Here is a 22,924-nt window from a genome sequence, read left to right as displayed (position 1 = left end):
ATATTAATCACCACCTTTCCAATGACTATTAGGTTGATCAAGAAAGACTAAAAAAATATTCAAATGGATTGTTGTCTTTTATAACATTATTATGATAGAATATAATGTAATATATTTTAATATCTGGTATTGTGATGAGAAGAACATTCATGACTTACTATTCTATAAGATATTGCACATTTTCAGCTATTTTTCTTTTAATAAGTGTTATAACTAGAGAAGTAATTAAAGAGATATTCTACAATTACTAGTCATTTTTAAGTATGTTACCACAGATACTGATTATGATGGATATCACATTAATTATGATGAATTAATAAACCATGGTAAAACTATGTAATTGATTCTGAAGAATCTAAGTAGTTTGGTAAATGATTCAGAATTTGGCTTTGTTAATTGTATCTTGAGGCTATTTGATAGCTTTATAAAGGTTGCAGGAATTTTTGAAGATGTAATCTTTTTAATTCATTTTTTATGACTGATATGAACTTTAAATTTTTGTCTTTTCAAGTTGAGCTAGGATTTTATTTTTATCCCAATGTTAAAGAAATATATAAGTAGGGAAAAATGTATTGCCAAATCAGAGGTCTTAACTACTATTTGAATAATAATATAATTCACAGCTACATTGTTCTGTATAGACTTAGTTTGATATAGATAATGAGGGAATGGAAGGCTCAGAAAATGAGTCCATATGCACTGAAATTAGCTTGGCATTTGAAGGCATACATTCAGAAAGCAAAGGAAGCATATTAATAAAAAAGAAAAAAATCAAGTAGACTTTAGACTTGAGTAGGCAGACACTTTTTGTCTTCAAACAGTGACAATATAAATTAGCCTGGTTTATAACAAGCCTGGTTAAAATGAATCTTACTCTAGTCATTAATTGTTAATATTGAAGTGGTGTAGGATTCACTGAAACTGGTTGGAAGTTCATGCTTGCAGTTTTGTAGACCTGAAAAATAAAGGGGTTACAAGTTTTGTTACAGATGTAGGGATTTTTTAAGCTTTTTACAAGTTCAGAAATATTCCATATGGAGTAAATGTAAAATATAGCCAGGTAGTCATTGCTGTCATTCTTTAAAGCTGACCTGAGACAGTAAAGGAATTTGTGCAATTTATGTTATGTCCACAGTCATCAAAGGTATGAAAAAGGTGTGAATAATTTTTATCTCTATATATATGACTTGCAGTTTGTTTCTTCTGTTTTCTATCTAAGGAACACATGGGAAAGAAAAGAATGAGAATGGCCTCAAAAAAATTTGCTGTGATATGATAGCCTAAGGAAAAAATCAGAAGCATAAGCAGAAATCTTAGTGTTGTTAGGGTAGTGAAGACAAGTACTTCATGTACAACAGTGTCGCATTAAATGGAATGTTTTCTGAACAAACATCGTTCAGAAATCTAGAAATTCCATTTATTATCCCTGTAGCTCAATTTCTGAAGGAGACTTTGTTGCTGCAGTGTTAAGTACTGGAATGCCTAAATATTGGGTACCAACCATTAAAAAAAGATACCTAGGTTGCTTAAATGTTTAATGCAAAAGGCTAAGTACCACAAAATGGAGATCCATAGAAGCCATCATACTGAGTGACAGTCCTCATAAAGTAGACAATGTCGGCTAGGTGGAGGAAAAGCAATGCCTTTCTTCAAACCTTGCTTTTCTTCATATGTATTCCTGGAAGTACCTTTATCTGCTTGGGAGACACAGGCAACTGTGTTCATCACTGTATCTCTTTAAAGAAGTTAAACATTCACATCTGTTGTAATACCTTTGCATATGCCCTGTGCAAAAGGCCTGATTGCAAAGGTCTGGCTTCTCTTTGCTTTTTGCAGTTAGCTTTGTGGTCAGAGCATTTGTGCTGTGGACTGCATTTCTCCTTTGCCTGTGGAGGGGAAGGTCTTACCTACTTCGGGGTCTACAGACTAGTCTGTGGAGGAGAAAGAGCATGAAAGTGTCACAGTTACTTCATCTTCCAAGAACAATTAAGCCAAAGGCAAAGGGGTACAAAAAAAATTAACTTTCCTTACACAGAAAAAAAAGTCTGAATTCCAGGGTTCACTTTTAAGTTTGTGTCACACTTTGGATAAAATATGTAAAAAACCTTTAAATGGCAAACAGTAACTTGTAAAAATCATGTTTTTTCTGTTCTATAAAGTAAGCCTTATTTATGCCACAGGCTGCCCTGTAGCTCTCTGTAACTATACATAATATTGTGGCTTTGGCTGGAGATTCCAAACCTACAAGTTTGCAAATTAAGGGCAGTAATTAACTTGGATGTGTGTGTACCTACCTTTTTAATTCAGCAGCCTAGCATATCATTCTTAGTGCCTGATTTCAGCTTGTATAGATAATAATTTTACAAATACTGTGATAGACCAAAACTATTAATAGCTAGGTTTTTGTACTACCGTGCATGTGTATGAACAGTTCATTAGACCTTTTTCATATTGAACACACTATGAAGAACATAGCTTGAGTATGTGCGGGGTTAACAAGTGGTAGCTGTTGTGGAACATGAAGTTCTTAATTACTTGCAAGTTAAGTTCCCAGGGTTATAGTGATCCTGTAGAACAGGAGCTGAATATATCAAATGCAAGTTAGACAGCATTCACCAAACTGTCAATCTTAATTACTGTTTTCAAGATTAGCAAAAAATGTATTAACACTTCAAAAGCGTGTGGCAAAATGACCCACGATTTATTCCCTTATTTCAAACATTGGGTTTGCAGATGCAGGCAGGCATGTCAGGACCATGAAATTTGTGAGCTTCACTGAAAGATATGTTACACTTGATAGGTCTGTAACAAATAGCAGGAAGAGACTGTATACTGCTTGCTACTGAATGCTGTGCAAGCTCCCTAAAAGCTTGTCTTGGAAAAAGATGTATGTTGAAGCATCATTCAAACAGTTTACTGATCAGGTGTTTGAGAGGTGGGTATGCATGCATGTGTGTTGTGATCTCCCACCTCACCAAGTGCAGGACTTAACTGAATCAGCATTTTAAGCTGGGATTTTTAAAATTCTGCTTCCGGTGGTCTTTGACTTGATTTCCATTGCCAGTCATAGGCAGTTTTAAGCTCTTGACATGCTGCTTATGCTGTGGAATGTCAGAGCACAATACAGTAACACACTGAAATTTTATTGAAATAATAAATGCAATAGTAATAAAATAGGTGCTTGTCCTGTTTTGTATGCTATTTCCATCATTCACATATATGTTTTCTCTTTATATAAAGTGCCTGTATCATAAATTAAATGCTGGAAGAAAATGTCTCTTAAGAAATATCTCTTAATAAAAGAGAATTCTGCATCCTCATATATATTTGTGCACACACTCTTAATGAGTAACCGTATTAAACTTAGTTTATCCATATAGATATGGCCATTTGTTATGACAAGATAGTTTACACATGACACTAGCATTTCTCTTAAGCATAATGCAAGCCTTCCATGCCGAAAATACAACACTGTTGTAAGGAAGGAAGTAAAAGCAGCTGAAAAGGGATTGGTTGGAGCTGGGGTGGAAAAGCCTTTCTCCCGTTGCATAACAAGGAGTGTACCCTGCACGTCATCTTTTTTTTAATTTTTTTTATTTTTATTTTCTTATTTTTTCTCCCCTCCTCCTTAGCCATCCCATTAGTAAATCCAGCACTGCTCTTGTATAATCTGAAGTTGCATTATTCCTAGAGTAGTTATGGGACTAATGTAGAAGAGGGCAACTATGTTAGTGACACTGGTTTTCTAAAGTTCATTATAAAGTGGCAATTGTTGGAAATACACCACTGGTAGTAGCAGCTAACAGATTTACAGGCAAAGCTACCTGAAAGATGCTTTCCCACCACAGTATATATTAGTCTCCTATGTGGTGTTTGTGTCAGCTGTTTCTGAATGTACAGTCCAGTGCCTGTATTTGTAAAAATCTCATTTTGTGTGGAAGTATGTACATAGATGATGTGTGGTCATAAAATCACAAGTGAATAAGGTAAAACCACCTCTGAATTAAAATACTATGTGATGTTTGCTCCTCATTATACTTAAGTCTGAAACCATCCACTTTAAGTGCTCTGCCTGTTAAAGTGAGTTCATAATACCACTGTTCCGTATTTTTATCATGTATCTATAGATTTTAGGGAAGTAAACAATATTTATTATTTTTTATGATAGAAATCAGAAAATGTAGTCAATACAAGGCAGTTGCATTTATAGAATCATAGAATCATTTTGGTTGGAAAAGACCTTTGGGATCATTGAGTCCAACCCTTAACCTAGCACTGCCAAGCCCACCACTAAACCATGTCCCTAAGTACCACATCTACATGTCTTTTACATACCTCCAGGGATGGGGACTCAACTACTTCCCCGGGCAGACTGTTCCAATGCTTGACAACCCTTTCAGTAAAGAAATTTTTTCTAATGTCCAATTTAAACCATCCCTGGTGCAACTTGAGGCCACTGCCTCTTGTCTTCTTGTAGTATTTTTAGAAGTTGAAATAATACAAGTGTCAGTGAATGTTAGTTTGTATGGCCAGTAAATATTGTCAAGGCCCTATTATCAAAGACAGTGTCTTATAGTTTTTATCCTTTCACCTTTGTAGTCTTTTGTATTCTCTTTATTCACTTACTTAAAGTCACATTTAGTGAAACCCTGAATTTTATCTATGACTAGGTAAATTTGAATAATAAAATAGAAAAATAGAATCAGTGAATAAAGATGGGTTTAAGAATTATTCTGAAATACTCTGCAGAATTTCTTATTTATTAAATGAACCAGAGTTAGGCCATCCTATTAATTTTAATACCATTGTGAAATAGCTTTTATCATCTATCAAAATATCAACTCCTAAAACCACATACTTTCAGTTGTAACTAGCCTCGCCAGAAGGTTTTTATTTGTGAGAAGCACATCTGGGGTCAGGCACATGACCTGAGTCTCTTTGTAGACCTGGAAGCACAGTCTTTCCAGCTGCTCATAGTTTTTTCCCCTTTTACAAAAGTTACTAAGACAGACTGTGCATAACAATATCCATTCACACTTATCTTCAGGCTCAAATTCAGTCCATTTTTTATAGCTGAGTTATAAAGTATGAACATGCTTGGCATTTGCCACCTGGTAAAACATGGCATTGGGGGATAAAGGAAATTATTTAATGATATGGGAGAACTATTTTGGTATATTATATTTGACCACTTAAGTAATTCAAAAAGGCTCAGTGCAGATCATCATCTGGAATAAGTCATCATAACAAGTAGAAATCAAGGAAACTGAAAGTCTGTGCTTTGTGAGAGTGCAGCGTCTGTGTCTGCTAGTGCTGCTCAGCTGATAGTGCACAGTGGTACACAACATATTGTCATAAATTTCTTGAGCTATTAAGAAAGGAAAAGGAGTCACATCCTCTGTCATTTCCACTACGGCATCTGCTTTTTAGTTTCCTTCCTGCACCTGTCTGCTTATTGCTGCTTCTCAGCCACAGGAATAAGCAGTCGTCATGAGCACTTCACATCTGCAAGAAAGACAGGAAAATACATCTCCAACCTGCCACATTTAACTACTCAGGCCACTAACTTTAGTCTCCTTTACAACAGCCTTTACCCTTTGTCTCAAACTTCTCATTTAATAACTTCCACTGCAAATGCCACAGCAGACACAAAGTTCTTTTTCATCCAACTTAAACCTCACTGGTGGCTGTCTGCCACGGACAGCTACCTCATGTACTTTTGTTGTTTGCCTGGATTCATTAATGGATAGCATCAAAGAAAGTGGAGAATTTATTTTAAAGGAATGAATGTAAATTATTATTATGAAACAAAAGAATAAAAATAAAACACAGAAAATTGCATGTATGTCACAAACAATGCAGAAAGGATATAATTTTGGTGTTACTTTTTAGAACTGGGAGGACTTCAACTTTTGCAGGGAAGTAGAGGTTAGATTAAAACTGAAGTTTTGAATTTCTGAGTCATAATAATGTTTTTCATTCAACTTTTGGTTGATAGAAATGTGGAATCATTATATGCTGGAAAATATTTAACCAGAGTATTGAAAAAGTTTTATGGTGACAATCTGTCTTCATAATGGAGAGGGTGTTTCACCATTGCATTACCAATTGGGTAATTGAAGTATGGGTGTATTGTGAATGCATTATGAATACTTGATGGCTGTGAGAAATGCAGGTCACTTTCCTGTTTTATGTATTTATCTGCCATAAGGGGCTTGGAATATCACAAATCAACATTTAACAATAATTTATTTTATTTATTTATTTTTAAATAATGGGAAACGAGCATTCTCACAAATATAAGGGATTGAATTTCTGCAGTGGCACAGATTTATTTAGTTATTATCTGTACTTGGAGTCTAATTCTTCATTAACTAAAGATGCATAGTGAATGAGGGCAATGATTTTGGTGGGGCTGGGGAGGGAGGGGGAAAGAATGCCTATCTGAAGAAGCAGTAACCATATTCCTGGTTTCAGGCTAAGCTGATTCCTTACAGCAGGGATTTTGTCTACTTCTCTAATACTAAAAGGAAGGAGTGAAGGAAAGCAGGGCAGCTGGGTCCTACTTAAATGAAGGAGGCTCCCTTGAGTCTTGAGCTAGAAATAAGAGAACTACTGACAGTAACCCAAGGAAAGGTGGTTGTACTTCTTCCTTATTGGTTGTTCTCCAATGGCATATGTATTTAAAAATTGAGGTCTCCTGTGACATTTTTCCTGGTTTCTGTTTTCAAGAAGAATGGCTTGCCTCCTTTCAGGAGGCCGTTTCATAATGTAGATTTATATGCAGCTAGTATCTGCTTGCAGGGCTCTGTACTTGTAAGCTCTCTTTCCTGTATCCTCCAAGATACAAAAAATAAATTCAGACATCCAGTATGACAAAAAGCTCTGTTAGCAATGTCAGTGTGGAAAGTATACCAGTAACTTTCCAAGCCATTAAAATATGTCTATGTGTATCTAGGAGAACTGTGTGTTCATTTAAGTTAATCATCAGCTGTCCAAGAACAGCTGGAGCAAACTGCTCCTCTATGTGGGCGTACAGAGCTGAAAAAGCAGTGGATGCAGTATTTTTTGTGGATGGGAGAGAGCAGTCCAGCCAGCGTCGTTTCTCTGTTGCTGCATAGCAAGACTGTTTAGAGACAGAACAGGTCAAAGATGTGGGAAAAAAGTGTAACTTGTCAAGGAAGTGTGAAGGCTGTTAACTTGAGACAATGGTTGGTACAAGTACAATTAGTACTACAGCTATCACATGCCTGGTGTGACTGGGATGATCAAATCTCCTTCAAAAGTTTTCTCTGGGTTTTAGGAAGTGATGGGAACTTGAAATAGGCTTTATGAAAGGATCATCTATATGTTGAAATGAGTTTTGGAAAGGATAATGAGACTGATTTTAGGTACAAAAAAATGTGATACATTGCAGTAAATGTTAAATTTTGACATAATGAGAAGAAACAGTAAAAGGTCTTAGTTATGTTTCACAGACATCTTAAAAAGCATGCTTTATTTTAATCTATGAAAATAAAGTAGACAAAAAAAGATAAAGATAGTGTCTTGCTTTGATCAACGGAGGTTGTGCAGAACAGACAAAATACTCGGTATCTTAGATTCTGAGAGGTGTCTCACCTGTCAGAGGGAAGGTTTATTTTCTGTTATCAATTATTCGTTAGTCATGATTTGGAGATTTTGGATATTCTAGGGGAAATACAAACAGTACAAAGTGTTTTACTGTTGTGTGGTACAGGTTTCTTGGTCTCTTTCTGCCCTTTGCCATGGCAAGGGCTCTGAGGCCACCAGACCTTTATTGCTTTACTCTTACCCTGCCCCAGTCAAGTGTCTTCCAGTGGACTTTCTGGTCTGTACTTGAGTGATTTGACAGTTTTTATAGGTATTATCTGAATAATTTTCATTGTAATGGCACAGTTGTTTTATTTTGTATTGGGTTTGTGTGGCAAGGTTTTGGTAGCAGGGGGCTACAGTGGGGGAGCTCCTATGAGAAGCTGCTAGGAGCTTCCCCCATGTCTGCCAGAGCCAGTGCCAGCCCAGCTCCAGGATGGACCCGCTACTGGCCGAGGCTGAGCCCATCAGTGACAGTGGTAGCGCCTCTGGGATAACATATTTAAGAAGGGGGGAAAAACCTGTACAAGGGCAATTGCAGCCAGAGTGAGGAGTGAGACTATGTGAGAGGCACAGCCCTGCAGGTACCCAGGTCAGTGCAGAAGGAGGCAGGAGGGGATCCAGGTGCCGGAGCAGAGATTCCCCTGCAGCCCGTGGTGAAGCCCATGGTGAGGCAGGCTGTGCCCTGCAGCCCATGGAGGTGAATAGTGGAGCAGATCCCCACCTGCAGCTGTGGAGGACCCCACGCCAGAGCAGGTGGATGCCTGAAGGAGGCTCTGACCCTGAGAAGAACCCATGCTGGAGCTGTCCCCTGGCAATACCTGTGGCCCTGTGGAGAGAGGAGCCCAGGCTGGAGCAGGTTTGCTGGCAGGACCTGTGACCCTGTGGAAGGGACCCATGCTGGAGCAGTCTGTGAAGCACTGCAGCTATGGGAAGGCCTCACATTGGAGAAATTCATGGAGGACTGTTTCCTGTGGGAGGGACCCCAGACTGGAGCAGGGAAGGAGTGTGAGGAGGAAGGAGCAGCAGAAATAATGCGATGAACTGACTGCAACCCCCATTCCTTGTCCCCCTACACAGCTGTGGGGGGAGGAGGTAGAGCAAAAGTAAAGTTAAGCCCAGAAAGAAGGGAGGGGTGGAGGGAAGGTGTTTTTTAAGATTTGGTTTTATTCCTCATTACCCTGCTCTGATTTTATTTGTAATAAATAAAACAGATTTCCCCAAGTTGAGTCTGGTATGCCCATGAGGGGTAATTGGTGAGTGATCTGTCTGTCCTCTTGACCCACAAGACTTCTGCTATATTTTCTCTCCACTGCCCAGCTGAGGAGGGCAGCGATAGAGCGGCTTTGGTGGGCATCTGGCATCCAGCCAGGGTCAACCCACTAGATGTTTCAATAGGTTTATTACTAAACTGTCTCTTTCAGGGTGTTTTTGGGTTTTTTTTTGGTGTGTCGTGTGTCCCCCGTCACCCTCTTCCCCATGTTTCCCCCTCCCCCTCCCTTGTGAATGGCATCTCATTTGAAGCAAAATCATTAACCTTCCAGCTGACATTATGTATATATGTGGACATTAATGAAAGGGGTTTTATATCAAGGTCACTTACAAATACTTAATATAAAATTATAATTACAATTCTTAGCATAAACATGCTGTGTTCTTTGCTGACAGAGGATTTGAAGAAAGGTAGCTTTTAAATTATGTCAGTTATGACAATCTGAACAAATATGTGAACTAGTCATCTCCTTATACATTAGGTGTCTCAAGGGCTGTTGAAACGAAATCTGACATTTCTAAATTAAAAAAACAAAAAAAACCAAACTTGAAAGACAAAAGTAAATAAATTATCAAAATGCAAAACTAAGAGAAATCAGGTCTGCAAACCTGCTTTTTACTGAAAGCATGCTTGCTTGGGAGTTCTGCATAACTTGAGTAAAACATTTGCTAGCAAGTTTTTTAACTGGAATGGCTATATAAAATGGATATTCTGTCAGTAATGACACCACTTCTGTCTGGATTACCTGTCATTTTACCTCTAAAAATAAATATGCTGGAAAGCAAATGCCCCCATTAGTAGGACAAACCTGTAATTTTTTAATGTTAATTAAAACAAAAAGTTTACATTTATTTAAATTTTCTGCAGATAATATTCTATGGTATTTTAATATTTTTTCCAAAGTTTACTATCAGTCTATTGGTATTTGTAGCTGCTTAATCTCAGTCTTTATTTGGAAGTTCCATTTTTTTGGCTATCAGAGCTGTGTTGCACTGCTGAGCCCATTTAGTTGTTCATCCATGGAAAAGCATCTCATTTGCTGAAAGCTGTAAAATTTGAGAGAGAGAAGCTGAAAGTAAAATTGAGAGAATTTAGGGCAGAATATTGGTAGGCAGGTACTAGAAGTACTAGTGAGGGGTAAGAAAAACCAGGTAATTTTTAAGACTGGATACTGGACTGTGGGGAAAGGGGAGAATAGGAAAAGTTTGAAGTAAGTGTTTAGAAGACTGTGGAGGCTGAGAGGTGAGAAAGTGAGAAGAGATAAAGGATCAGTTGAACAGAATAATTAAAAAAAACACAAAACAAAAAAACCCTTTCTGAACAGTTTTAAGTGGTTCTGAGGGCATAGGACATAACTCTGATAAATTCTGGAAAAAATGGGGGAAGATAAAACATTTGTCATTAACTGAATTCAGTAAGAAGTTTCTTGCAAAATCATGAGATTTTTCGCTAATTGTTCATTAACTGAATGAGTTCTCTTTCACCTTTTTTTCTATGAAGAAAAAGCAAAAATAAGATTTTTTTAAAAGGGCTGAGAACTAGAAAACAGGTATTTCAGGAGGCTATGGAATCTTTATGCATGTTGGTTTCTCACCAATAGAGAGTGTGCTTGTAGCTTAGGTTAGATAATTAGGGGTCATAGATAAGAAAAATTCCAGTTGAGACTATTTTGAAGTGAACCAAAACAAAAGCCTTGCTGTTTATATGTTATTAGTAACATGCAAGAATCGTGGTGTGCACAAACTCTTCCTTCTCTAACCCTACTTCTACTTTTTTTTTTTTTCCTGTCAGCTACTAAACAAGAAAAAATATTTCTTCTGTATAGAAGCAATTTAGTATAGCACAGTGATCCCTTCTTATTGTTCTTTTTGTGTTTCTGAAGAGCTGCTTGACCAATTTGCCGGAGATCACACACTGGTAACTAGTGTTTTGTTTTTTGAGGCTACTAATGTTCTTAAAGATGCACAGATACATGGAACAGCAGATGAATCTGTGCTAGGCACACAGATGTCTTTGTGACTGAATTTTGCCTTATGGTGTCCAAAGAATGAGTTACATTACAAGTAGTTTGCTCTACAAATTTAACTTTAGCAGGAAACACCATTGTAAATGATACATTATGCAGGTTTATCTATGGAATGAGAATGAGTTTATAATGCGCATTGGGCTTAGTTTAATTTTGGTTTTTTTTAATCTTTTTTTTCCCTCTTTTTTTTTTTTAACATATAAAAGGAACTCTGAGACAGCAGTAATGGATCACTGAGCTGAACTGCTGTAACTAAAAGTCCTGATATTCTGATTATTTTTTTACCTGGTACTTCTACCTAACTGTCTTTTATAAAAGACTTTTATAGCAACCTGCTGAAACACTGAGCAGAGCCTTTAATTGCAGATACAATGGCTGGTAGTAGAGTGAAAAGCACACTTTTTGATCACAAACAGAACTTTTACCCTGCTGTTGCTATAATAAAATGGTTTTAAGTCTTTATAAAACTCTCTCTTGCATTTATGAGAGCCACGACTTTTGACAGTCCATCTCTAATTTTTTAAGTGCAGTTCCACAGCTTACTGATTTCTAAAGCATTCAATAACCAATTTTTAGAGAACCAGTTGTGTGAAGACTTGTTCAGTCTTACATATGGAACACTTCCTATATGCTTTTGCAATTTATAAGCAGAAAAGTAGTATTTTTTTCACTGAAGAACTAGACATTGTTTTTGTTTATTGACTATGTACTTTAGATATCTGTCCAATAATATACACGTAAGTTACATTGGACTGGTTTTGATAAGTTAGCATGATCAATCCTGCATATGTGAAATGTGGAAAAAAAGTTAAATGAAGCAGGATTTACTATTCCAGTAACAATGAAATGATACAACATTTTCTGATAGAAGAGTTCTTTATGAGTCTTCAGTGGAATGCAGAAATATATTTCTACTGAATAAGTGAAATGCCTAAGTACTCTTTAAAGTGCTACGTTTTATACAGTGATATGAATCTGCTGTTTTCCGCACCTCTATGAATATAATTTCCAGAATGGAAACATTTCTAAATCTAAGCCTTTGTTTACTCAGAGAAATGCAGCACTGCTTCAAGTCATATGAATTCTCTCACCTCTATTTCAAAGTACTTCCTTTATTTTTCCTTTTGAAACTTACTCAGGGAATGGTTTTAACTGCTGCTGTTTGCTATTCCTGTTTTTAAACTTTTGCACCTCAAGAGTGGCAGTTTTTCTGATTACTTTCCATTTCCTGAGAAGAAATAGACAGGGAGCTAAACCTGTATGTGAGATCCTGTTCTTCCTGGCATTTTCTCTTTAACTACCTGACAGCATTACTGTAAACTAATGGTTTTCATTTCCCTATTATTTATGTTATAGCTTATTTCTGTGTAAAGTCATGAGTGAAAATCATCTGAGTAGTATGGTCTTACTGTTTATAAGAGTAAACAACTGTATAGGGGATAGCAGATTAGATATCTACATAATTGTAGGGTACTAACTAGTCTGTCTGAAATATCTTCTGAGGATTAATCTGTTTGTCTTTCCACACAAACCCAATACATACATGAATAAATCTAATCTTGGACAAGAAGGATAAAGGTCTTAAAGTTGTCCCTAGGAGACCTTTGGTGGGAGTGCCTTTTCCTTCTTACTCTCGGTGAGCCACCATAAGTACTTACTTAAAGGGTTGTTAAATTGAGAGAAGAATCAGTAGACTTCACTTTATTGGGATTTTACTGCTGCTTTACCTGTTTTTTCACAGAAGTTAGGAGCAGATAAAAGGTGATTAGAGTATAGCACCCTTGTTCAAATCAAAGTGTTTTGTCCAGGAAAAGAGGAGCACTGTGGAGTGAGATGTTGCAGATCCTCAGCTTTTATTTCTACAATTTTAAGATCTGTAAAGGCTCAAAGGCTGAATTTTCTCATAAAAACTTTTGGGCTCTTAAAACATTTCTCTCCTTAGGACAGCATGATGTTTTTAACACTGAAAATTCATCTGGACAAACTTGCTGGGGTGGATCCCCCCCCCCCCCCCCCCCCCCCTTTCTTCTTAATGTGATATATACTCTGGTTTGCCATTTCTTAAAGAAACATTTGAGATTATTGCTTATTTGCAATGTCGATAATTTTTGTTAGCCTTTTGTTTTCTCATCGTGTAGTATCATCCTTCAGTATTATTGTTGTAACATTGGTTTCCTTATTTCTGTACTATTAGCTAAGTTGTTTAAAGCTAAAAAAAGTGTTCCAGTCTGAACAACCCTTGGATGTTTGAAATTCCTATACCAAGTTCAGGTTTTGCACTTGCCAACTGAGAAAGATTATGGAAGAAGCCTGTCTGGAGTCTGTCCTGTTCACTGATTACAGCATCTCAAGGTACCCAAGTGCTAAAGGGAATCTTCCAAGTGAATTTGTGCTAGAGTTCTTGCAGAATGCAATCAAGAAGCCTCTCGCTGCTTGTGTGTTCAGATTGCCTGCACCTAAACAAAAAAACCCCAAACAACAACAACAAAAAAATGCAAAGAGAAAATGTTATCTTCATATTGCTAATTAGTCGTATGTGCCTATACATGCCTGTCAGGAACTGGCAAAGAACTGATAATTGCTGGCTGAAACTCTTTAACTAATTCCTATTTAACAACCTGCTGACTGAAGGAACTTAAAGCATTGATTATGCAGACAGAGCATTTGTAATGAAAAAGAGGTAGCTCCTGAATAGGAGAAGTAGCACTTTTTATCTGGGCTTTCTTAGAAACCAGATAAAAGATTAACTTACTGTCTTCTACTATTGCATGCTAGTTTTCAGGATAATAATTTAAAATGTACTGGACCATTGACACTTCCTTTTGAGTAGTATTTAATGACTTGCTAAGTGACAGATAGACTGATGAGTTTGGAGGTGCAAAGTGTTGGTTATAAATGGCAATCAGAAATGAGGACAAAATTTGTGGCAAACAGTCTAGCCATTCAAGAAGTAGACTAAGCTCATTGTAGCCCAATCTAATTTCTCAGGACTGGCATAAATTCAGTATTTTTCTGACCTGAAAAGGGCAGCACGTTTTAATTAGCCAAGAAGAGGCAGGATCAGTACTCTGTTCAAATATAAACTGACTTAGACTTAAGTTCTGAAATAACAAACAACACGAACCCATTCAGTTCTGTTCAGTCCTGTTATTTTCATTTCTGTATATTTCATTTCAATTCCCTGCAGGAAGGAGGAAAAAAAAACCCAAACAAAAGTGTCTCTTTAACCCTAACAACCTTGTTTATTTGGCACTGATTTATTTCCTGTAAATTACTTGTCACTAGTTCTTCAGTGATAAAACACTTTGTAGGGCTGCAAACAAATTGAGGGGGGTGGGGGGAGAAGGAAAGAAAAAAGCTGAAATATCTACCCACTGCTCATACTGAGCTTAACTCCATCATTATAGTTTTATGTGAAAGATATGATATGAAAAGATACGAAAATAAACTTGGATTTCTGATCAACATTGGTTGGCAGTCCAGGTTATATAGGAACACATAGCATATTATGTCAGTCACAGAATGACTATGTTTGTTTTATCCTTTAGGAGGAGTTTGCAAGACATAGTTAGCTAAAGTACATGACTGTGTAACAAGATTGACTGTAGCAGAATTAAGGAAATGTTCCTCTTTAAATCACCAAAACAGTTTCTGTTGAATCATGGTTAATAAAGTTTTGGCAGTTCAGTTTCCTTCCTATAGATAGCCTTTCACACATATTGTAACTGTATCAGCATACAAATGACAATATTGATTAATTTAAATCAGCTGGTGATATCTCAGGATAGATATCTGAAGTTACTGTGGGTAAGAAATGTTAAGGGTAATTCATTCTATTAAGTCAGTACCTGTATATGGTACAGAATAGATGGTGGGGTGAGATACAGTGGTAAACTGTGTTCCCTGTAAGGGGGAATCTGCAGGCCACCTTCAATTACGTAGGTTTCCAGCTACTTTAAAGGAGCGCTGTGAAGCCTAGCGATTACTTTGACAGAAAGATGGACCAGCCTTTCCTCAAACCTGTGGACCCTTGCACAATGACTGTAGGAGAGTGTGAGGAACACTTTTGGACAAAACTAATTCAGAAATAAAGCACTAGTATATGTCAAATGGAAATATTATTTTTCTGAACTGTATTATAGTCTACCAAGAGTCAATAAAAATACTACTTTTTTCTTTTAAGCTAACTGTATTTCAGTTTAATAGCTGATTTTTAAAAATTATCGTATTTATGTACTTTTAATTTTTTTCCAGCACCAGGATTGCAGATTGCATTATAGGTCTGTTAATATAATTCTTAGAACATAGTACCTACAGAATTCAAACCTTAGGTAATGAAAATGCTGTACCATTACTGTAAATTATCAAAATTTCTTCTGTGCTCCTTAATACTTATCTTTCAATAGAATATATATAGAATGAGATTGGTTTGAATTAGTTGATAATATAGTTTGATATGCTGGAGTAAAATACATCCTGTGTTGCTCTTCTATTGGTTAGGTAAGCTTTTTTGTATATATCTAGTTGAAGTAAAAAAATAATCAGCTTCAACTATGAAATCCTTCATTTTCAGCACCACAAGTTATATAAAACCTTGCAGCTGAAGCAATCTAATTACATATTTGTAAAAGAAGAGGGTATCTTGTCAATTATTTGGAAACACTTGCATTAATTTCTTCAAGGGCTAGTACTTGCTGACACATTTTCTTATTTTCAGTAAAAGTCTGAACTGGAAACACCGAATGGAGTAAATTTAAACAAAGAATATATGGCTATATAAAGCTATATAATGAAAAAATATTTGCATTTTTTCCTGTTCTATTTCCTTTTTTTTTATTTCATATTTTTTTAATTGTAGATGTCATTAGCTTTGTAGCTAAATTAACTTTGTATTAATGAGACTTTTGGTTAAAAACTAGGTATGTAGTTTATCATTGTGGAAATATTACCAATTCATTACAAATTAAGTCAATTAAATAGATAATTTTATTTTTCTTTACCATGTGCTGTAAAATAAATGTGAATTTGAGGAAGCGAACTATAGTAGGCACTCTTAGAATCAGCGGAAAGATAGTAACATGAATATACTGAATTTCTGTTTATTGTTCATATTTATGTTTTTAATAACTTTATCAGAGAAGAAAGAAATTGATTACTTCTGTGTCTATGCTAAAAAACCCACATAATGTCAGTGTTAACAGATTTACAACTTTAGTTATCCCTCCCAGTGCAGTAAGATTTTTCTGTCTTGCACTTGTAGTGATGAGAACCGGGAAGGATGCATTGATTACTTTTATCAGATTCTAGAAGTCAAGACACTTGGTCACATCTTACCAACACAGTTTCTCTTGTGGTTTACAGACTGTCAGGTGCCAGCCACCCCTTGCCACCCCACTGTGACATGGATTCATGTAGCTCTGAGGAGTTCTATCAGGCTGTTCACCATGCAGAGCAAACCTTCAGAAAGATGGAGAGCTACCTGAAGCAACAGCAGCTCTGTGATGTTATCCTGATTGCTGGGAATCGCAAGATACCTGCTCATAGGTAGGACATAAGCAAAAGATACTGAAATTACAGAAGTAAATGTTTTGGCTATACTTACTTCTCAGGACAGTGCTTTCTGTGGCCTCATATGACTACTTCCTCGTGCTTTAAACACCACAAATGTGAGTGGCTGCAAAAGGTGGTATTTGAAGGTTGGGCCTTTGAAGGTAGGGGGGTTTTTTACACAGATTTCAAAAGTTCAAGTAGCACTCAGCTAGCAAACTTCTCATGAGTGTGCCAGACATTCCTCCCTGCTGTGGTGCTGTTCATATGTGAGAAGAATGGAAATTTCTGAAATGAGATGCTGTACAGCTACACTGAACACAGTGTCATTTTGCCAGCTTAGGATCATGATACTCTGATAAGTCTGTCATACAGAGGGTCTTAGATACTTATAGTAGAATAATACTGAACATTTGCTTCCCATGACCTGTACCTTTGAATGAACTGAAAAGTATCTTTATTATATTTAATGGTAATTATTAATATAAAAATGATAATGACATTATAATTTCTAAAATTCTACACAATTATCTGGTGTTAAGGCAGCCAGTATATATGAAACTGTGCTTGATTTTGGATTGTAATTAGAGCTTAAAGTAGTTACTCTTCATTAAGATTTTGGTCTTAGCTATAACCTTTGATTTGATGCATGCAAATAATAATCCAGTCCTAGGGTTTAGATTAAAATACAGGGAATGCTTATGAGTCTCCAGGTTAGCAAGTCTTTTTGCATTTGAAATCTACATAAGAATGCAAACTAAGGGTGACCTATTCCATACTTGTACCCTGGTTTCTCTGCTGTGGTACGAAATTCAGAGCAAGACTATGGCTCGCCAGCAGAAAAACAAAAAAACCAGCCAACGTATTTCTGAACTCATAAATGAACTTTCTGGTGTAGAGGAATGCTAGAAGGTCATCTTGGCAACTTGAGCCTTAGAAAGTTCCTTCTCCCTAAGTGAAGATGGACTCAGAGATCATTGTTTTTCTGTTGCACAGAAAATGTGACTATTCCATATTACGACTCCCATAATAATAGTTTAAAGGTGCAATAAGCAAGACTGCAAAGCCAACGCTATTGTTCAAATAGTAAAACCAGACAGAAACCTTAATTGATATATTTAAGTTGTCCTAATAGTTGTAATAAATGAGAAAATATCTCCACTTAACAAATGGCAACATTGATCTAGGCAGTTTGCAGCACACGTGAAGCAGTCCACTTAGTTTCAGATTTGTAGCTGTAATAAATGTAGAAATCTTTCCTCTCTTATTTCAGCATTTTTCATTCTAAAGACTTTGTTTCTACACTCCTGTCTTCTAAGAGCTGCTGTTTTTTGTGTTCCTCCCTTGCCTTCATATACTCAGGTTCCCAGATGTCAGCTAAGTCCCCAGTAATTTCTACTCACTGACTTGGCAACTGACACAACTTCTGTGTTCCAGGCTTTTTGCCTCTGTTAAATGGCACTTTATGCACCCCTAGTAGTTGTGTTTTGATGCCATTTTTATCTAAATGGCCAAGATGAGTATACTAAGTACAGAGGGAGTAATATTAAAAGTCAGTCCCTCTGTCCATCCATCTGCATTTACAGTATTCCAGATCTGCAAGATTTGCCTAAAGGTGCCTCCCATCAAAAAGAAAACCAGAGGGATAATAATCTAAGGCCTTCTTGTGTCCAATTTTACATCCCTATACATAACTGAAACTAAATAAAAACATTTTTTTTCAGAAATAATGAGAATTTTGTTGCTCCTTCATGACAGTTACTTGGCCTATTCTTGCTTTTCACACTTTTCAACACAGTTGAGGTAAAAAAAAAAATAAAAAATAAATAAATCAATGTCTGAATGTACATTCTTAAATTGATAGAAAAAATACTTACTAGATACATAGCAATATTCCACAATTGGTATCGTTTGCTCTGTTTAATATGAGTGATATAAAATATACAGTTTCTAGCAGTATATTTTTTGTCTTTTGAATATTTTAGTTAACTGCATAGTTTGTAGAGAAGGAGACAGAGGAAACTGTAAGGTTTTTTATTTTCTCAGTTCATTTCCCCCACTATTTTTAAGACAGCTGTTCATATTTGTGTGCCCACTTTTCAGTAGTAAGTTTAATTTCACATTTTTCATTTCAGTTCTACAGTATATCTAAATTCTTCTGGAGCTGGAAGAATACCTTAATACAACAATTGACCTTGAAATAATAGCCAAAGTCTTACTTGGATTCTCTAATAAACTTTCAGACAACGTTACATTTATTTATTTACTTTGCTGTGGTCTGCAGTCAAAAGAATAAATCTCAAAGAACTGGCAAAACCAGCTGTTGAACTATGTAAAATTGAAAATTCTACAGAATAAACTAAAATTTTGGCTGACAAGGTAAAAGAAAGGGTGTTCTGAATTTCCTGGTTTTGTTGGGGTTTTTTGTTTGTTTGTTTTTAAATTGTGTTTATGTTGTTTTAGACAGATATGGCTGGAAAAGCACAAAGCTGTTTATTTTTACTGTGGCCATTATGATCCCAGAATATAACTTAATTTGGAAGAGACCTCCTAAAGTCTGATTCTGTGTCTTTATGATCAGACAGTCTGATATCCTCACTGTCTTTAGTGACCATATATGTGGCTTCTTGGCAAATTTGCTCCATGACTCTCTCAGTGAGGCAAACCAGTCTATAGTTACCCACATCTTTCTTCTGAGGATGGACATGGAAACTGACTTTTTTATTCTTCAGAAACCTCCTGCAATTATCATAATCTGGTAAAGATAAGGAAAGTGGCCTTTCAGTGATATCGTTGAGCTACCTCAACCATTGCTTCTTGAATGTATCTGCTCTGGTGTCAAGGACTTGTGTATGTCCAATTCTGTTAAGAGCAGCCTAGGTACATCTTCCTCTATTGTGAGTGCTACCTCACAGATCCTGCCACTAGGCACAGGGGCTTGAGAGGCCTGAAGAAGACCATGCTAAAAAAAAAAAAAAAAAAAAAAAAAAAGACTCAGGCACAGAATGCTTTATTGAACAGTGGACAAAATTTTTCCCATGTTCTTCTTTTGTTGCCAAGGTTAATTACAGAAGCCTTTCTTTTCCATCACATCCCTTGATGATTTCATCTGCACCTGACCTTTGGGCTTCCCTAATTCCATTTTTGCATGTTGGGGCAATGTCTCTGTATTTCTGCCAGGTCATTCATCCCTGCTTTCATCTTCTGTGTACTCCCTTCTTGCATTTGACTTTAATCAGGAGTCACTTCTGATGTCCAGGGTTGTAATTTGCTGTTCATTTTACTAACTTCTCTCAGGATCTGTTGTCTTAAATTTCCATTGTCTCATGGTCACTGCAACCAAGTTTGCCATCAGATTTCACAGGTCCTTTTATTTTTTTCCCCCAGATTTGTAATAAGCAGATCCAGAAAAGTGCCTCCTCTAAGAGTATTACAAAGTAGACTAGGTAATACTCATTTTTGCATTCCTGAGAACATAAAAAAAGCCTGCTTGCAAAGGCTTGCATGATCATATTTGTGGAGTTTTAAAATGCGATACTACATGACAAGTTTGGTAGAGCATTCCCTGTACAAAGTTTATAAAATCTTGTCCTAGATAAAATGAACTTACATTTTAAAAATCCAATTAAAACATATTATAAGCCATGGCTTATATTGAATATGCTACAAATTAATAAATACAAAATACTCAAAATTATTGCCTAAAAATTATGGTTCTTACATATTTTCTCTTCTTTTTAATATAAAAATTTTAAAAAAATTCAATAGATTCAATATGCTAAAATATAGTACAATAAGAATCACTTTCAGAAAACCAGGGCAAAACTTTGTGTATGTTTCAATTAAAAGTACAAAATTATATTTTTCTTCATTTTCCTCTGATTTAGAACAAATCAAAACAAAAACAATATCAAAAACCAATGAAAGAAAAGTGTTTTATGTAATAATGTAGTCTCGATGTCTCTATTTCTATAAAAGTAAAAATTCAGTTAAGAAATGCCAGTATACTGCATCGAATGAAGTGAAAGTCACCAAAAATCGTTACAGTGCCAGTGGCTCTTGTGCATCTCTCCAGATCCCTCCACAGTTCATTATCTCTGTGTCATTTCTGGTTTCATTCCTGACAGGACTTGCTCTTTTTCCCCCCTCTTCTGCAATCACATATTTTGATTCTGTCTTTTGATGATCTATTTAAAAAACTTCCTCTGGAGGAGGAGTTACTGCTGTGCCATAAGATATCTAAAAGCTGGTACTTTTATAGAAAGAATGTCAGGTAAGCTCTGGTCATAGCCTGAATGCTGCCAAGTTAATTTTGGTAATTGGTGTTGGTTTTTTTGGGTTTGAGTTCTTGTTGTTTTTTGATTTTTAGTTGGTTTTCTTTATTTTTTACCTTTTTAATTCTCACAAAAAAATTAGGAGAAAATCAAATTAGAAGGAAGATCATACAACGTAATCACTGAGCTCTGCTTCCCCATTTGGAGATGCCATGCCAAACTCTCAGCCTTATTATAGCTGCCTTTCACTGTTTGGGTGACTCAAACAACTTTAAAGTTACAATGTGTTTATGCTTTTTGTTGGCTCCTGAACATCGCATTTGTCTAATCTCATCTTCCATTAAACAGCTTACAGGTGTAGTCTTTCACATGAAGGAATAGCAAAAGGAAGTACAAGCCAACTAAGTATTGTAATGATGAGCAAGTAACCAAAAATGGTACTGGGAAAGTAGGAAAACAGTTGTAGAAGGCATTTTAGAGGGGAAAGTAGCTGACATTTAAATAAATTTGAAAAATTAAGTAAACCTCTTTTTTTTTGTTACTTTGCTGTAACATATATAGGTAACAATAAAATATAAAAATGTAAAATACCTTAAAGAGAGGGAAATGCTAAAATAAAAATTTCCCTTTCATTCTGTTAAATGTTACACTATTAACAGTCCAACCTAATTTTAAAGCATTATGAACGTGCCAGTTTGTAGTTTTTCCATTCACTCTGGAGATATATGCTGTATGTATTTTTCTCATTTTCTGTACCTCTTATTTAGAGTAGAAAGTCTTTCAGACAAGAAACATATGGTAACTTGGCAGTGCCTGAAATAGAAGGAACTCGGGTATTGCTGTTACAAAACAAATGAATAAAAACAGCCCACTGTAATTGACACTTCCTTCTTCTATCCAGGTTACAATCAGCCACATGCAGTTGTATCTAAAAATCTAACTAGACTGCAGCTGGTGTCACCTGTAACAAAAAAACACTGGGATGTAAAAGGTATTCAGGATTATAGTGACATGATCAGAGCACCAATTATTTCCAAGGTATAAGAAAATTCTTAAGCAATAATTAATAATCATGAATTTTAGCATGAAATTAAAAATACATATTTGCCATAAATAATTTGGTTGTTTTGAGTGAAGGCAACTCACTTATATTGCACTGTTTTTAAATATTACATTTGAAATGGGGTATTCTTCAGCTGCTGAATAAACATCAAACATGCTGTAAAGGAAACAGCGAAAGTCAATGCAGATGATAGACAGACCTCTAAGATTTGCACTGGAGAGTTCATTAGAATTTCCAGCTGGGATTGTTATAGGCAGCTTTAAAGTCAGACTAAGGTTTAAGCCATGTTAGATTCTGACTAGGAATGGTGCACAAAGCAATACAGGAACTCCGTGCTGGGGGCGGGGGGGGGGGGGGGGGGGAGAAGAAAAGTGATAAAAGCATAGAATTTAACTATCCCTGTTCAGTTAAAATGTTTGCTTATAACAGAGACTGAATTACAATAAAACAGAAAATTCAGTAAAAACAGAAAAAGCAAAAAATGTACAAGAGTTACATCCTCAACTTGCAATTCTGACTTTCATTGTGCTTGGTGAGAACCCAACTGTGAATGAAAAGAAACCAAGAAATCTACTTTTGTTGTTGTTTTAATATTGTCAGGTATAGTTGAGTTTATAATGAGAAATCTGAGTTCTTTATTTTCTCTTTCCTCTTAATAATAAAGAAACATAGGCATTTGTGTTACTGATACTCAAGGTAAGGGTTAGGGGGGGACTTTTACCATGGTGGAAAAGGTAGCATAGAATGGTTAGACAATTAGCACTTACATATAAAACAAAGAAATACTGTAAAATGGCTACACTAATCTTTCTACAAGTGTTTGGGTGAAAAATTTCTTTCCACACAAAATTAAAATTTTTCATCATAAATACTGAAATGAATTCAACTGAAGCCTTTTTTTTTTTAATGCTTAACTCTGAAGTAGTGCAGCTTTTATTTATTATTATCCTAGTAAATTTATGAAAACTCTTTCAACAAACTTTATGTTCTCTCCTGTGGTTCTCTAAGGAGAGGGACCATTTCTTTCAATGTATTGTGAATACTACTGTAGAGACATGAAGTTTAAGAAGAAAACCAATATCAATTAAGTGAAAAGAATGAAGGGATGATGTTAAGCTGAAAGGAGAGAT

The 22,924-nt window shown here is 35.9% G+C and overlaps 1 protein-coding gene across 4 annotated transcripts in view; it reads left to right on the top strand.

Moving 5' to 3' along the window:
- The window catches only part of KLHL1 (kelch like family member 1), a 240,447-nt gene that overhangs the window by 46,929 nt on the left and 170,594 nt on the right, over positions 1-22,924 (top strand). For 3 of the 4 annotated variants that reach the window (XR_008731043.1, XM_055702899.1, XM_055702901.1), the window contains exon 2: positions 16,272-16,454. The exons of the other annotated variant lie outside the window; for it this stretch is intronic. Coding sequence is in view for 2 of the 3 variants with exons in the window: in XM_055702899.1 (XP_055558874.1) it covers positions 16,272-16,454 (183 nt within the window). In the remaining variant the exon portion in view is untranslated. The remainder of the gene's footprint in view (positions 1-16,271; positions 16,455-22,924) is intronic. 4 annotated transcript variants of the gene reach the window in all.

This window comes from Falco cherrug, chromosome 2 (assembly GCF_023634085.1).
Source record: "Falco cherrug isolate bFalChe1 chromosome 2, bFalChe1.pri, whole genome shotgun sequence".
Classification (NCBI taxonomy): domain Eukaryota; kingdom Metazoa; phylum Chordata; class Aves; order Falconiformes; family Falconidae; genus Falco; species Falco cherrug.
This window is presented reverse-complemented; position numbering and strand designations above follow the sequence as displayed.